Source organism: Oryzias melastigma, linkage group LG2 (assembly GCF_002922805.2).
Source record: "Oryzias melastigma strain HK-1 linkage group LG2, ASM292280v2, whole genome shotgun sequence".
Taxonomy (NCBI): Eukaryota; Metazoa; Chordata; class Actinopteri; order Beloniformes; family Adrianichthyidae; genus Oryzias; species Oryzias melastigma.
Genome location: NC_050513.1, coordinates 17,519,517 through 17,534,954, shown reverse-complemented (window position 1 = coordinate 17,534,954; position 15,438 = coordinate 17,519,517). Strand labels below are relative to the sequence as shown.

The window sequence follows — 15,438 nt, the reverse complement described above, 5'->3', positions numbered from 1 at the left end:
ATAGTGGCTGGAAATGCACCAGATGGGGTTTTTCTATTGGACGTGTTTTCCAACCATTTTTTTTCCTTTGGAACATATTGATTCCTCTCGTCCACTGCCCATCATGACCTGCTATTACTTTTTCTGCAACTGGACTGCTGCACTTCTCAACCACAAGAGAGAATCAAATGGTCTGAGGAAATACTGGAGTCTGATTGGCTGCAGGGTGTCCAATAAAAATTTACATTGGACACCTCTAAAAGAAGAAAAAACGATTTACACCCAAAAAATTATATAAATACTAATAATTGAAAGGATATTTATTTATTTTGTAAAGGCCATGCTATGAGCAGGATAATGCCCTTCCAGAAGTGCATTATCAGAAATTAACGGACTTCGCATCGGACGGTTCACGCTTACGCGTCATTCGTTAATTTTTGATAATGCACACCTGGAAGGGCATAAAATCTCTCCACATAATGTTCAGGATACAGAAAACCACTTTCACATACCAGATGCAGTTGCAAGTTCTGTAGCTGTTACCATGACAACGTGTCACACCACATATCAAATAGTCCACCTCTTTTTTATTTTTTAATGATTTAAACAGTAAGCTTTAACTATACATAAAATATAACTAGAATAAAGTACTAATAACTGATTTAATATGTATCTCTTTCGTAAGTGACCATAGTTTCCAGGTGTCCATTATCAGAAATAAATAGACTATGCAGAAGTAACCGTGTGACACAGAATGCATCAGTTTCTGATGACGAACACCAAGTTTTTCTTTTTTTCTTAGCAACCATTGTTGGCAGGAGATAACTCAACTGCATATTGATGTGTTCCAGTCTTTTTTTATTTATTTATCAGCTTTATCTCAGGCGATAGTCCATAGTAACCATATACATTTTTTTACGTCTCAGGGGGATAAATGTGTCTTACGATTTTTACATCTGTACTTTAAAGTAAGTTTCTTGATTTTTCTTAGCAACCAAAGAAATAAACTATATATTGATGTGTTGCACTTGGGACCCCTTAACGTTTTGTGTTGCTCACACATATATGGAAAATATCTATTAAAATATCAGAAAAACCGTTAAAATGATCAATAATCTTTTTTTTTTGTGTGTCCTAGCAGTTTAATTTCAGGCGATAGTCCATAGCAACCACAGAATTTTTTTTACGTCTCAGGGTGATAAATATGATTTATGATTTTTAGATCTATAGATTGAAGTAAGTTTCTGACTTTTTCTTAGCAACCAGAGAACTAAACTATATACGGATATAAAATATCTTTAAAGCATGAAAACTTTTCATCAGCTGTTGATCAAGACTAGCGTAGACCCTCTTTGTCGATGCAGATCTCTTGGTAGGTGGAAACTCCTTCAAATTTTTAAAAATGTTTTCAAAAATGTAGATCGTCGTGGTTGTTTTGGCAGCAGCTTCTTACAGTTGCCATGGTGACGTAATTAAAATTGTCGTAAATTGTGTCTAAATTTACCAGTTTAATGCCCCTTTTGAAAAGTTTATGAATCTTTGTGACAGATAATTTATAGACACATTTGGAAAACTGTCTTTAATTGAGCGTTCCTGCTGTTTCCAACAGGTGTTGAGTGGCGGCGCTCCCATGCAGTCTGTGTTTCTGTACTCCCGTGTTTGTTGTGCCCTCTCTCATACAACGATGCTGAATAATTCAGAGCGTTTCCAACATTCCGCTGCAGGTTTTTTTTCCCGCGTCTCCTGGAAGCTCACGGATCGGCCTGACCTAAAAGCTTTGACATCTCAAGGGGCGATCACACGCTTGGCTGCTGAAAACGCAGCCCGTGTCGAGTGTGTGTATATGTGTGTGTGTGCGGGAATCGGGCGTCCACACTGAAGAGCAGGAACACAACCTTGACCTACATACCGAACGCACAACCTTAAGATGGTGCAGAGGAGAAGAACACTTTCAGAGGAGCAGAAAAAGGAAAAGTGCTCAAAATGAAGGGAGATGGTCAAGAGGATGAGTAAGTAAAAAAAAGTAGGACGAGGAGGAAAGGAAGAGTTCATGGCCTCCCTCCTGTTGGTGTGATGGATCCACACTGACAACCAGAGACCACTAGAGACCCCGTGTGTGTCTGTGTGTGTGCGTCTGAACCAGGCGCTCCCCAACAAGCGCACTTTCCCCACCAGTTTCCCTGGAGGTGTTTTCTCTATCGACTGTCTGGAAACTCACAATCACACAGATTGGAGGTCAGACAGAAAGCTCCCGTTGCAGTTTTTCTCGCTCCGAGGGCTTCAATTGTAAAAACAGTCAAATGTAATAAGAAAAAAAACTGCGAAGTTTGTGAAATCAAGAGTATTTTGTACCCAAACAATCCTCACTTCCAATAAAACCGTTAGTACAGAAGGAAAACTGTTTAAAACGTTAAAAAAAAATCAAAATAACAGGTTATGTGACGACGATAGTCCATAGCAACCATTCAGTTTTTGTCATGTTTCGTTGTGATGAAGTCGCGTGTCGATTTTTATGTAAATACGTAAAACTCAGATTTCCATTTATCCTTAGCAACAGGTGTCTGCCTATGTGGCATATACATTACTGTATGTGGAATGTACTACCTTTGTATAAATCGTGGTTCAACTTTCATGTGCTCCCTGTTTAAAAGATTTTTTTTGTTTGCACGCTATTTTCTTTTTACATTATATTGTGTTCTGCATTTTGATTGGCTGCACACTATTTCCGACCAATACCCGTATAGAATCCTGTACAGAATGTGTTCAGTTTACTAGACTCTTCGATTGCAATCAGATATTTATATTTATTCTATAATCCTTGTTTTTTTTTCTTTGAAATGTTCATGTCTGTCTGGGAAAAGTGCATAAAATGTGTAGTTAGTTTTACAACCTAAAATGAAATTTGTGATCCAACTTTGTGGATTTTATCTTATGTAACTCCTGCAATAAACAAGGACCCACTGTATTCAGTAATCTTACGGTTTTCTTTGCAAGGTCACTATGGGGAAACTGTTAATTAAATGATTTTCATTATTTCAAATGACCTAGTCTTGTGAGTGTACCCCACTCTGGCTAGGATAGGCTCCAGTAACCCCATGTGTACAAATAGCCAAGTTCCAAGACCGGGGTTTGAACCACCAAGACACTCCCCTTCGGCTGACACCACAGTGAACCAGCCCCTTCAAACCTCTCCTAGAGGTGGTGGGCTTACTGGAGAGGGATTCCACGTTTCTCTTTTAGGCTTGACCCGACCTGGACCGAGTAAAGTATTGACCCCACACCAGGTGCTTGCCTACGAGCCCCAACCAGGGTGGGGCCCCTGTGATGCCCCTGGATCGTCACCCAGGAGCTGTCTGCCATGGGAATACCTTACTAGGGGTTCGGCACTCAAACCCCTTCACCGCGTTAAGGTGGTGGTTTGGATGCCTCCTGGATGCCTCCCTTGGGAGGTGTTCCGGGCATGTCCCACTGGGCAGCGGCCACGGGGAAGACCCAAGACACCTTGGAGAGACTACATCTCTCGGCTGGCTTGAGAACGCCTCGGGGTCCCTCTAGAGGAGCTGGAGGAATCTTTGCTCTGACTGCTGCCCCCGCAACCCGATCCTGGATGAGCGGAAGAAGATGGATAGATAATGTTTTTTAAATAATTTGACAGAAAGTAAATGCAAATGATTGTATTTGGGCTGGGGTATACTTATGAAACCATCGTGAACATTTCAAGCAGTAAACCATGTGGACATTGGGCGTGGTTCTGGGGTTTTCCTAACAAAAAGTTAAAGAAATATCTTTAACATGGTCCCAAAACGTATTCTTACTTGTGTATCTATTCATGTTAACCTAAACATGTCAGGACCTCTGGTAGTTTACATTTGACAAGTTTATCTTAGAACTTTGTAGGTTGATGTGATTGCAGGATTTAGCATTGATTCAATTCTGCCAGCTAATGTTTATCTCTGATCCCGTTGGCTCAGACTGGAAGGCAGTATGATCAGGTTGAATGACAGTGGACCAAGAACGGACACCTGAGGGACTCCATGTCAATAAGATCTGTTTCAATGAAATAACGTAAACCAAACAAAGTAAAAATATTTACTATAAGAATACAAACGGTAACAGGTTCTGTGGATCTTAAAGGTCTCACCAAGTAGTGAAGATGGTGATCTCATAACGCTGTTTTTCTTCTCCCTCAGCTCCTCGCTCAGCTTGATCCAATGTGTCGGACAGGTGATCAGAGCGAGGCTGATGGTGATGAAGAGGGCGTCGATGACGGTGATTCAGAGGAATGGCTTCACACTCAGTCAGAGGTCTCGTCATCATCACGCCGCGGACACGTGTGATCTCATTCAGTGGAGATTCAGATGGAAAACTGTGAGATTTAGTGTCAGCTTTGCTTAATTAAAATAAAAATAATGAGTTTTGGCAGTGAAATAACAAAGAGGAATCAAATACTGAACAAAAACTTGCTTAAAAAGGACACTTATGGTATATTTTAGATAAACAAGAGCAAAATTTGTGTTTATTGTGTGATCATTTTGTATCTCCTTAATAACAGTTAAAATGATTACTTTTGTATATTTTATTATTTAATTTAAACAGTTATTTTTCAGAATTCTCTTATACAATCTCCTGAGTTTATTTATTTTATAAAGCTTTTCTTATGATGAATGACATCTTTTCTCCATTAATTTGATGATAGACTTTTGTGTGCTTTTATTGTGAAAATCTTTTGTATGTCTTGTTTTTTTGTCATCCCCCCTGCGTGAGGACCTGATGTTGACGACGGCAGAGACAATCTGTTTGTGGGTTCACGTTCACCGGACCTCCCCCAGGCTCCTCCTGTCACCGTGCCATAGCTGCCATGTTAGATCGGAGCGGGGGTGCTAACGAGCCGACACTCGTTAGCGCGTTGTACGTTTTCACACTTATTGTATCAGATAACACTCAGATGAGCACCGTGTCGGGGTTCTGTTTTTTTTATGTCACCAGAGGCGTTCTGAAGTGAGTGTTTTTGGACAGCGGTGTGAGAAACGCACTTAATTACTTTTGTAGCTTTGCTAGCTAAAGACGACAGCTAATTAATTTTAGCAGCAGCTAAAGTGATACACTCATTCGTCTAAAAACGACAGTTTATTATCTCTTTAGATTCTTGTTGGGGGCTGCATGGTGATGTAGTGGTTAGCACCTCTGCTTCTCAGCCAGAAGGCCCTGGTTCCAATTCGGGGGTTTGTCCGGGATCTCTGGTATCCTCCCACAGTCCAAAAACATGCTTCATTGGCTAAACTGATTATTCTAGAAGTATCCGGTTTGTGTGAATGAGTGTGTGGTTGCGTTGCCCTGTAGAAGACTGGAGAACTGCCCAGGGTGTACCCCGCCTTCGACCAGCAGTGGCTAGGATAGGCTCCAGCAACCTCGAAAAGGATAAACCATGGAAAATGAATGGATTCCTGTTGGGGAAACAGGAAAACCTGCAATAAGAAAAATTTCTGGTGCATTCACTTTCCTTATGCGCCCCCTCCCCCCAAAGAATATACATATATATATATATTAATATATATCTGCCACAGCTGACTCATATGTTTCTGGTTATTCATGAAGTCCGGGATCAGCTGACCTGATATCGACGAGGCAGATGTCAGACTGCAAGCACGACCCGTGACTAACACCTGGCAGGAGGACCCGATTGGACCAGCATGAACCTGCAGTGCATGTGAGGTGAGACACTGACAGACAGACCTCCCACTGTGGGCTGTTTGTGGCGTCACGCTGTGTGAAAAGATGATTATTAAACCAGGAAAATCCAAATTTTACAGAGAAATGACGGGAAAATCTCAGTACAGAACAAAACTTATTTAAAATATGTAACATTTTATGTTTAATTTCTATTTTTTTTAATCTATAATACATGAAATTGATTTTTTTACATGTATTGACCTGCTCATTTTTTGATCTGCTCTGCCCTCTACTGGCAGAAAGCATGCACTGCAACTTTAATACATTTCTGGACAGCTCAGTTGGATGTTTTAAATGAATGTTCATTTTTATTTTCAACATAAGGAACAATTACAAAGTTATTTGTCAATAAAGTTTTAAAATTAATAATGTTTAAGGCAAATATCTTCACTCACATTCAAACAAAAAGGCCGGGGGTTAGTGTCCCCTCTGCAGATCCATCAGAACACAGAGGTAATCCCGACGGATTACCGATTAGTGTCTTCATGCAGGCCGGAGCAGATTTCATGTGTTTCTGTGTCGGGGTCCCTGTCTTACTGTAATCCTCCTGCTCTCTGATCGTCAGCCAGAGGATGACACAGCTGGTCGCTGCTGCAGCTGCAGACAAAAGTTGGATTTTCTTCACGTTTCCACTCCCGAAAACTTGACATCCAAACTCCAATGAGGGGGCGTCGTTTTTTTTTATCACTGAGAGGCTTCTATGCTAAAAATGACCCACTAAAAGGCTTTTATTTTGAATTGAGCCCATGAAAGGATTTTATTTCATATCGACCGAGTGACAGGCTTTTCTTTTTGAAATGACACACTGAAAGGCTTTTATTTTGAAATGACACACTGAAACGCTTTTATTTTGAAATGACCCACTGAAGGCTTTTATTTTGAAATGACACACTGAAAGGCTTTTCTTTTTTTAAATGACACACTGGAAGGCTTTTACTTTGAAATGACTCATTAAAAGGCTTTTACTTTGAATTGAGCCCATGAAAGGATTTTATTTTAAGTCGACGGACTGACAGGCTTTTGTTTTGAAATGACCCACAGAAAGGCCATTATTTTTAAAAGACCCCCAGAAAGGCTTTTATTTTAAAATGACCCATTAAAAGGCTTTTATATTAAAATTACCCACTGAAAGGCTTTTATTTTGAAATTGCTACTCAAAGGCATTTATTTCTGAAATGAAACACTGAAAAAAGGCTTTTACTTTGAAATGACACACTGAAAAAAGGCTTTTACGTTGAAATAGCCCACTAAAAGGCTTTTATTTTGAAATTACTCACTGAAAGGCTATTGTTTTTAAATGACCCCTGAAAGTCTTGTATTTTGAAATGACCGACTGAAAGGCTATTATTTTTAAATTACACACTGAAAGGCTTTTATTTTGAAATCACTCACTGAACGTTTTTTTTTAATGAAACACTAAAGGGCTTTTATTTTGAAATCACCCACTTGACATGCTTTTTTAATGAATGTGTAGATTGAATTAAATACACTCTGCCAAATATTTATTATTTTGTAGAGAAAAACAAAAGTGTTTTCAAATACAAACTGAATTTAGGCGACACTCTTCTCTAACAAATATGTACCAAAAGATGTAGTGCCGTAACTCTAACAAGCATTTAGAAGGATAAAATGACTGCAAACTCCTCTTTAATAAACAGACTTCCTGTTGTCTTACATTTTTTACTAAACATGAAGCCGGTGTCCTCCCCTATATCCCTGACGCACTGGACTCTCCCGGATGTGGGTTAAAAGCTGAGCCAGGATAAGAGCTGGGAATTCTCTGTTAATGGTGGATCAGCGCCGGAGCGTCAGCGGAAGAAAATCTGTCACATCTGTGCAGCTCCTGACCTCGTTCAGGACAACCGCTGGGCGTGTCCAGGCGTCTGCAGCCTCAATCGATCATCGAAACCTGTCATTTGAAAAAAAAAATCTCAAATTCCCAAAAATAAATAAATAGTCAAATGAAGATGAAGCTGTTTAAGCTCTGAAGGGAACTAACTAAAATGTTAATGAAGCGTTTCCTGTTGATTGAAGTCCATCATCAAACACTGTTTGATCATCACAGCTGCTTCTAACAGAACCTCAAACATATTAGCACAAACGCTAAAACAAACCTCAATAATCAGCTAAAGTGATGATGTTGTAAAACGAGAATTATGAAGTTTATTTCATCATAAATAACATTTAAAATGTGCATTTGAAGAATTAAACTAGATTTAACTGCGTCTTACCCAGACTTTTGCAAAGATAAGCTGTTTATTTCTGGATCTCTTATCACTCCTTTGCTCCCCCTAGAGGCAGAATGGCACATTTGTTTCTTTACAGAACCCTAACTCGGCACAGGAATGGGCAACAAACTTGCTTTTTATTTTTTCCTTATACTTTTTTCTCTGCACAACTGGACCGGGTTCAACCACCTGTTAGTTTGACACCTCTGGTTTACGCTATTGACGTAATCCAGCAGATTCCTGAAGTTGAGAAAAGTATCTTAGCACTGATATGCAACACTGTACAGTAGTGACGTTTAAACGCAATCCACTTAAATAAGTTGATTGTGTCGTGGAGGAACTCGACTTTTACGCTATTTATTAACACCATTATTGTAAAGCTGCTTTTCTCTGAGTCAGAATCTGCTGATTCTCACCGATTACGTAAATGGTAAAAGATTTATATAGTGTTTTTTTATTCATTTATTTAGGTGTCCTGAGCGAAATCACTGGTGTTAAAAGGTTAACTAGTTTTTTTTTGTTGTTGCTGTCAGTGGGAAAATACGGCACATTTCTAAATAAAAGGTGAATCCAAATTCTCCCTCTTTCCCCTCGGCTTCTCCCTGCCCGTACATTTAGCCCTCCAAACGGAGACTTAAGAAAAAAGTAGTGGTTTAGCGCTGTTTGAATCTGCAATTCCAATATCGAGTACACTAAAAATTTCCCTGAAATGTTTGCAAAAAACTAGCATGCATCAATGCTTGCTACATTAGCAAATATAGACCACAATGCATTGTGGTCTAACGTGTTTAAATGTAATTTTTTAATAAACCATCCACATTTTCAACATCAGAACACAGTGGAGTCACGAATAGACGTCGCAAAATGTTCGCATTGATTATATTTTCACTTTGTAAAATCAGTGACGTCATATCCGGCGTGTAGAAAACCAAAAAAAACAAAACAAAAAGTAGTGAGAATGGTGTCCAAATTGCTTTTAAAATCCAGGGCACTAGATAATCCCGCACTACATAGTTAGTTCGTAGTAAGGGATCAGGGAGGGAATCCGGACATAGCTAGTGTCTCACTCCTACTCGATGACATCATCAATAGTTGCCAGTCAGTTAGCGCACAGCTGCTAGCACTCGGAAATACAAAACAATTTTTTTTTTTTTTTTATCCTTAAAAGCGTCATATTAAAACAAAAAGTCCTCACGTACATTTAAATGTAAACTTCTGTAATTCAGAGAACACCCAATGAAGAAAAGCGTACCCCTCCCCCGCGGAAAAGCGTGATGCGGGGGAGGGGTACCGAACTCAAAGTCCATTTGCTCTAGTCTTAAAAAACTATTTCGGACACCTCTTTAACCTCAAATGCCCCACTGAAGTGAAGGGGTAGGGGAAGAATTCGGATTTGGACATAATTTTACTATTTAAAATGATGATTTTGCTTCTTTTTTTTATATCGTTCTGAAAATCTTAAATTATCAGTTTTGAATACACTTCAACACCGAAAAATAACCTAATGTGTTTGTGGATTTTAAAGATTCACTGATGTGAAGTCACAAAAATTTAAAGCTAAAAAACAAACTGATTTCAAACTTATTGATTTCAGCTTCTTCCACTCGATTTTTTTCTATTTCACACAAACAAAGTTTTTAAACATCTGTGAGGAAACCGTGATGAAAGTTTAAACAAAAAAGCAAAAACTGCTTCCTGCAAACTACGAGTGAAAAAGCTGAAGGAGTATCCCACTTATATGAACAAAAAAAATCATGTTTTTTCCACTCAAAGCCCGTTCAGACGAGGAACAGATGAAGAATCCGTCTCCGGTTCATCAGATCCGTCTGGACTTCCTGTCAAACACAAACTCCCTCCATCAGCGGCGGCGGCGGCGGCCGTGTGAATAATTGACGAGCCCTCCCTCCCCTCCGCTCGTCTCTCTGCGTCTCTTTCCATCACTCCGTCTTTGTCGTGTCGCTCGGCGGGCCGTGACCGCCAGCCCTCCCCCCTCCCGCCTCCGGTTTCCACCTGCTGCTGACTGGATGCTGACGGCTGTCGGCAGGTAGTCGCTGGGATCGGATCATCCGGAGCAGCTGCTGCAGGTAAAACTGCATCGTTGTTGTTTTTTCCGTTTTGGAGCTAGAGATCAGGTTTGAGTCAGTTTTTTATGAAAAGAAGCGTTTTTTTCATGCAGATTAAGGGTTAAATAAAATGGTTTATCATACAGATTTTAAAGAAAGCTTTCTTTTTTCAGTAAAACGACCAAAATTTAACCCTAAAACAGCAAAACCAAATGTTAACCGGCAAAAATGTTTAAATCTTTAAACATTTCCTCGAAAGCATCATCTCCATCAAAGAACTCGCTTTAAATCTATATAACTTGAAGCGTTTGTCTCTGTAACTTTTTGTCCCCGTCGTCCAGTTTAATCACACAATGCAGCTGTGGCTGAATTAATTCAGGATTAAAAGCTGATCTGCGGCCGGGAACAAAAGTGGAAATCTGTTCCTACAGATTTGACTCGGGGATTGTAGTGGGGCCAAAGCGGCAAGTAAGGTAAACAAAAGTGAAAGTAAGTAGAAACTACAGCAGCTGTTGGATTCAAACCAAAACTGGAGCTCAAGGATCAACATGTAAGTGATGGAAAAGTTCTACATGCAACTTCAGCCTCTCTGAAAGTGATAAATCCATAGCAACCATTCACTTTTTTTCATGTCTGAGGTCAACCAATGTGTGTATCAATTTTCATACTTCTACTCCAAAGTACATTTTCCAGTTTTACTTAGCAACCGCTCTTTCCACTGGCCATGCCCATATGGTTAGCATGATAGCATTATGGATGTTTTCAATCAGGAACTTGTCTGCATCCAAATCCATATTTGTGCGTGTCAATAAAGGTTGTTCAAAACTGTTAACATAAGGACGCCATCTTTGTGAAGTTTTTAGTAGCAAATAGTTTAAGTTTGGATTAACACCAATTCACCAGATTAACCCTTTAACACTGGAGATGTTGCCAGCAACACCTAAATAGCGCACTTTGTTTGACATACCAAAACGTGTCAACAGTTCAAGCGATCAACATGAATCAACTGATCCACTTTGATTACATAGGTAATAATGGTAATTGCGTCAACGATTGAAAAGTTATGCTGATTATGCTAGCTGAAAGAATTTAAACCCTGGAAGTAAAGCTGGTTAGCTCCATACATTTCAGACTCATCAGCCGCGTTCAAGAATGTGCTAAATGATGGTTCTTAAATGGCGTTCACACTGGACAAGCACGGCGGGGCTTCTTCTTCTTCTTTTTCTACTGTTTACTAGCGCATGTCCGCAGCCTACAGTTGGAAAAGGCTTGGTGCGAGATGTTGAAGTGGTACAAATCTCGCAATTGGGGGACAGGCCGTAAACGGTTCCGTTAATTGCTAGCAGATATAGATTCCCACCATGTCAGGGTAGTGGCTTATCTTTATTTGAAAAACAGACATTGTCAAGCTTGTTGATGTTCACCAAAAAATTTGGAGAGTATCCCCGCCTGCGTCATATGTCACTACAAAATCTCCCCGATTGGTCAAAGTTTGACTTGGTTTATCTGGCCCCGTGTTTAGTTTGTCGAGCCCAGAAATGATCGTAAAATCTTGTGCTTTAGACCACGTATCAAAGTCAAGGCCCAGGGCCCTCTGGATGGTTATACCCGGCTCCCTGGATCATTTTATATTTTTGTTATTAACAGCCCAATGTTATTTTGCGCTGGTAACATATTGAAACACATTCCCAAGTCTTCACATATTGACATTTGGTCAAGGACCCCTCCCTGTCAAAAATGTACTCTTTGAGTGTCCCCAACTCGTGTTTTTTTTTTACGTCCAATTGCATCAAGGCTTCCCAACCTCTTGGCCGCAAACTGGTACCAGTCCGGTACTGGGACATGGACCACACTGGTATCTCAATCTTAACCTTAACCTGGAACCAGAGGTGGACCAGGCTAGAGTTAGGGTACCGGGTTAGGGTATGGGTACTGGCCGCGTCCCGAGGTTTTGTCCGTGTTAAAAAGTTTTAAAAAATTAGTTTTTGAGTGTTGAATAAATGTCTATCCTGTTCGGCCAGCGACCTAAGATGTGTTTTAGATGTTTGCCCCCTGTGCAATTGAGTTTGACACCTCTGCTTTAGAGGGTTAAGTTGATCAACGACTGACGAGGACTTTTCTAACTTTAAGGACAAATGGTTTTCCAGATGTTTTTCCCAACGTGGGGTCTTCCCAACTCGTTTTTTGAAATGCTGGCTGTTCCCATTAAATCACAGGTCCCCAGACCTTTGGTACACGGTAACAGATGTGGAACCTGTACCAGTTAGCCTACTGTTACTGGATTAGGGTTAGGGTACTGGTCAGTAAGTACTCCAGTACTCACCTATGGTCATGAGCTCTGGGTCATGACCAAAAGAGTGAGATCCAATAGGCTGAAATGAGTTTTCTCCATAGGGCGCTCCCTTAGAGATAAGGTGAGAAGCTCAATCACCCGCAGTGAGCTCAGAGTAGAGACGCTTCTCCTCCACATTGAGAGGAGCCAGTTGAGGTGGCTCAGGCATCTGGTCCGGATGGCTCCTGGACGCCTCCCTGGGAAGGCATGTCCCACTGGGCGGAGGCTCCGGGAAGGACCCAGGACACGCTGAAGAGACTATGTCTCTGGCCTGGGAACATCTTGGTGTCCCTCCAGAGGAGCTGGAGGAAGTGGCCAAGGAGAGGGAAGTCTGGGAATCTTTGCTTAGACTGCTGCCCCCGTGACCCGGTCCCGGATGAGCGAAAGAAGATGGATGGATACTGGTCCATGCCCCAAGGGTTGGGGCATGAAGTGTATACATTTTTTCCCTGTCTGAGGCTTGTTACCAAGCGGCCCTCGGACCGGTACCGGTTAGCTGCCCGGAGGTTGAGGACCCCTGATATCATGGGAACAACTAGCATGTCAAAAATGGACTAGTTAGAGACACCCAAAAAGTGGCGCAGGGGGGCCCGAACCATACGTCCATAGATGACGAGTTTAGAGTGAGAATGTGTTGTCTTTTTTCACAAATTCAAACGTTTTGAAAAACATAAATGAGTACATTTTGGCAGTTTCTGTCTTTTTCAGGAAGATGTTGAGCTTTGTGGGCCAGATGATGTTACTCCTCCGGTTGGTGGCCCCGGTGTCCTCCAGGTCCAACATGACGAGGTGCGATCCAGGCTGCGACTGTCGAGAAGACCTCCGCTTCACCATCTGCTCCAGAGCCCTCTTCACCCAGCCGCCCGGCACCGTCCCCGACTCCACCGAGCTCCTGGACCTCTCCGACAACCTGATCTCCATCATCCCCAAACACGCCTTTGTCAAGAACCGCAAGCTGAGGGTGCTGCTGCTGCAGAACAACAACATCAGCGCGGTGGAGGACGGCAGCTTCTCTCAGTTGGAGTTCCTGCAGAAACTGGACCTGAGCTGGAACCGGATCTCCTCGCTGACGGCGGGGTTCTCCGTGGGCCTGACTTTCCTGCGGGAGCTGCAACTGGCCCACAACCACTTGACCAGCCTGGACACGCAGAGCTTCCTGCACCTGGACAGCCTGCAGAGGTTAAACCTGACCGGCAACCGCATCCAAACCATCCACAGTCGCTCCTTCACCTCCATGAGCAGCCTGCGCCAGCTCCACCTGGAGGACAACAAGCTGACCTCCCTGACGAGCGGCGCTTTCTCCATGCTGCGCTCCCTCGAGATCCTAAATCTTGCTGGGAACCACATTGGCGCCATGGACACGGGCGTCTTCAACCCGCTCACCAGCTTGACGCTCCTCAACCTGGCAGACAACCAGCTGTCCACCGTCTGCTTCAAGACCTTCCTGAGCATTCACTCCTACAGCACCCACATCCTGCTGCAGGGGAACCCGTGGAACTGCGAGTGCGAGCTGCAGAGAGTCTTCCGGAAGCTGCGCAGCATCCAGAGGCTCTTCCTGGACGACTACTACAACCTGACCTGCAGGGAGCCGCCCGTCCTGCAGGGCTACCTGCTGATGGACGTGGACAGCGAACTGTGCATCGCAGAGACCGTCACCGTGCTCATCATCACCGTCACCGTGGTGATAACGGTGCTGGCCGCCATGCTGATGGGCGAGAGGAAGAGGAAGAAGAGGTCGAAGCGTTTGCACTGGACGCAGCAGGCCGACTTCTCCGACGAGTCGGACTTCTGAGACTTCTCTCTGGTGTCTTCTGACTTTGAGGAAACTCTTTCAGGTCAAACTTTAATCCCTGAACGCCTGGAAAGAAATTCCTAATCCTGTGGATTTTCCCCTCTGCATTCACAGTTCAGGGAATTTTTACCCACAAACTGTAGCCTTTACACTATCAATAAAGTTTTCTTTGAATGTGTTAAGCTAGCTTTTGGTCATTGTTGTGTGTTTATTTGGTTATAAATCCTCTTGCATTAACAGCTTTCAGCTCTTTCAGCTTCTACAACGAGGTCTACGACTCCCTCTGCAGGCGATGAGGCGGTACTGCACGGCCCAGCATGACGTCATACAGGGTGTGGCCTGCAGGAGCTTCCTGGTTTCTGCTCCTCTTTTATGTCACATCCAGAAACACCTGATAGTACTTCTGTGAAAGTGAGCAACTGATGTTCCTCTTTTGTTAAGGTGGAATGTGATCCCCCCCATACCCCCCATACCCATACTGTTCAAAAACTTAAAATTTTAAGGTGGAAATGAGACTATTAAAGCACGAGAAAGTGGGAAATATCCAGCTGACCTTATAATTTTGACATAGTTTATAACATTTTTTAATCTTAAATATATATATATATATGTATATATATATTACATTGGTGTGTGTTTTTGCCCTTTTATCAGTGTGACTTTTCACAATAAAACTTTCATTTTTACTGTCACTGTACCATAGGAATTTAAATATAGATATTTTCACAATATTCAGCTGAATTAAGAGGTTTTTCCCTTTCATGTTACATTAAGTAGATAGTTTTACTGTCATATTTTCGATTTAAATCATTAATTATTTCTTAGAAAAATGTCAGTTCTGCCTCTTTAAGATGTGTGGCTCGTCTCTGAACTTTATAGTGTAAATATTTACATCAGTTTTCATGGTGATTAATGTAAGCTTTCATCTAATTAGGGAGAAGGAGGCGTTCAGGCGAGGTCGCTCTGCCTTCAATGCTTTAAGATTAACCCGTGACATAAACCGGAAGTGATCAAAATAAAAGCACCTGGATAATTTACGGTTCGAATTACGTTTTTTTGAGGAAATGTCCTAATTATTTGTCGACAAATAGTTTTCATTTATTTGATTTAATGCTAGAAATTTTATCGGAAATGTGTTAAAATTCAAACTATATATATTTAACTTTAATTCAGTTTGTTACCCTTCTCATGTACTGTTAAATATTTTCCGCTAAGTTCAAATATTTTTTCTGTTGTCAGAGACTACTATTAATTTAAAAAGTGACGTTTGGTGCGCCTAGAAATGTTTAACAATATTTTATAACGAGCAAATTG

General features: G+C 41.7%; 1 protein-coding gene across 2 annotated transcripts; it reads left to right on the top strand.

Moving 5' to 3' along the window:
• The first annotated feature begins 5,592 nt into the window (after positions 1 to 5,592).
• On the top strand, positions 5,593 to 14,310 carry LOC112156698 (leucine-rich repeat-containing protein 4C). Of its 2 annotated transcripts, none has more exons than XM_024288984.2 (2): positions 5,593 to 5,691; positions 13,041 to 14,310. In XM_024288984.2, exon 2 carries the CDS (start codon positions 13,045 to 13,047, stop codon positions 14,122 to 14,124), a length of 1,080 nt encoding a protein of 359 aa, XP_024144752.1. In that variant the 5' UTR covers positions 5,593 to 5,691; positions 13,041 to 13,044; the 3' UTR covers positions 14,125 to 14,310. The 2 variants fall into 2 exon arrangements, with proteins under 2 accessions (XP_024144752.1, XP_024144751.1); XM_024288983.2 differs by lacking the exon at positions 5,593 to 5,691 and adding an exon at positions 9,712 to 10,021.
• The last annotated feature ends 1,128 nt before the right edge of the window (positions 14,311 to 15,438 follow it).

Bases quoted from the DNA above. Each gene is read 5' to 3' on its own strand.
- LOC112156698 (XM_024288984.2), top strand. From the start codon at position 13,045: ATGTTGAGCTTTGTGGGCCAGATGATGTTACTCCTCCGGTTGGTGGCC.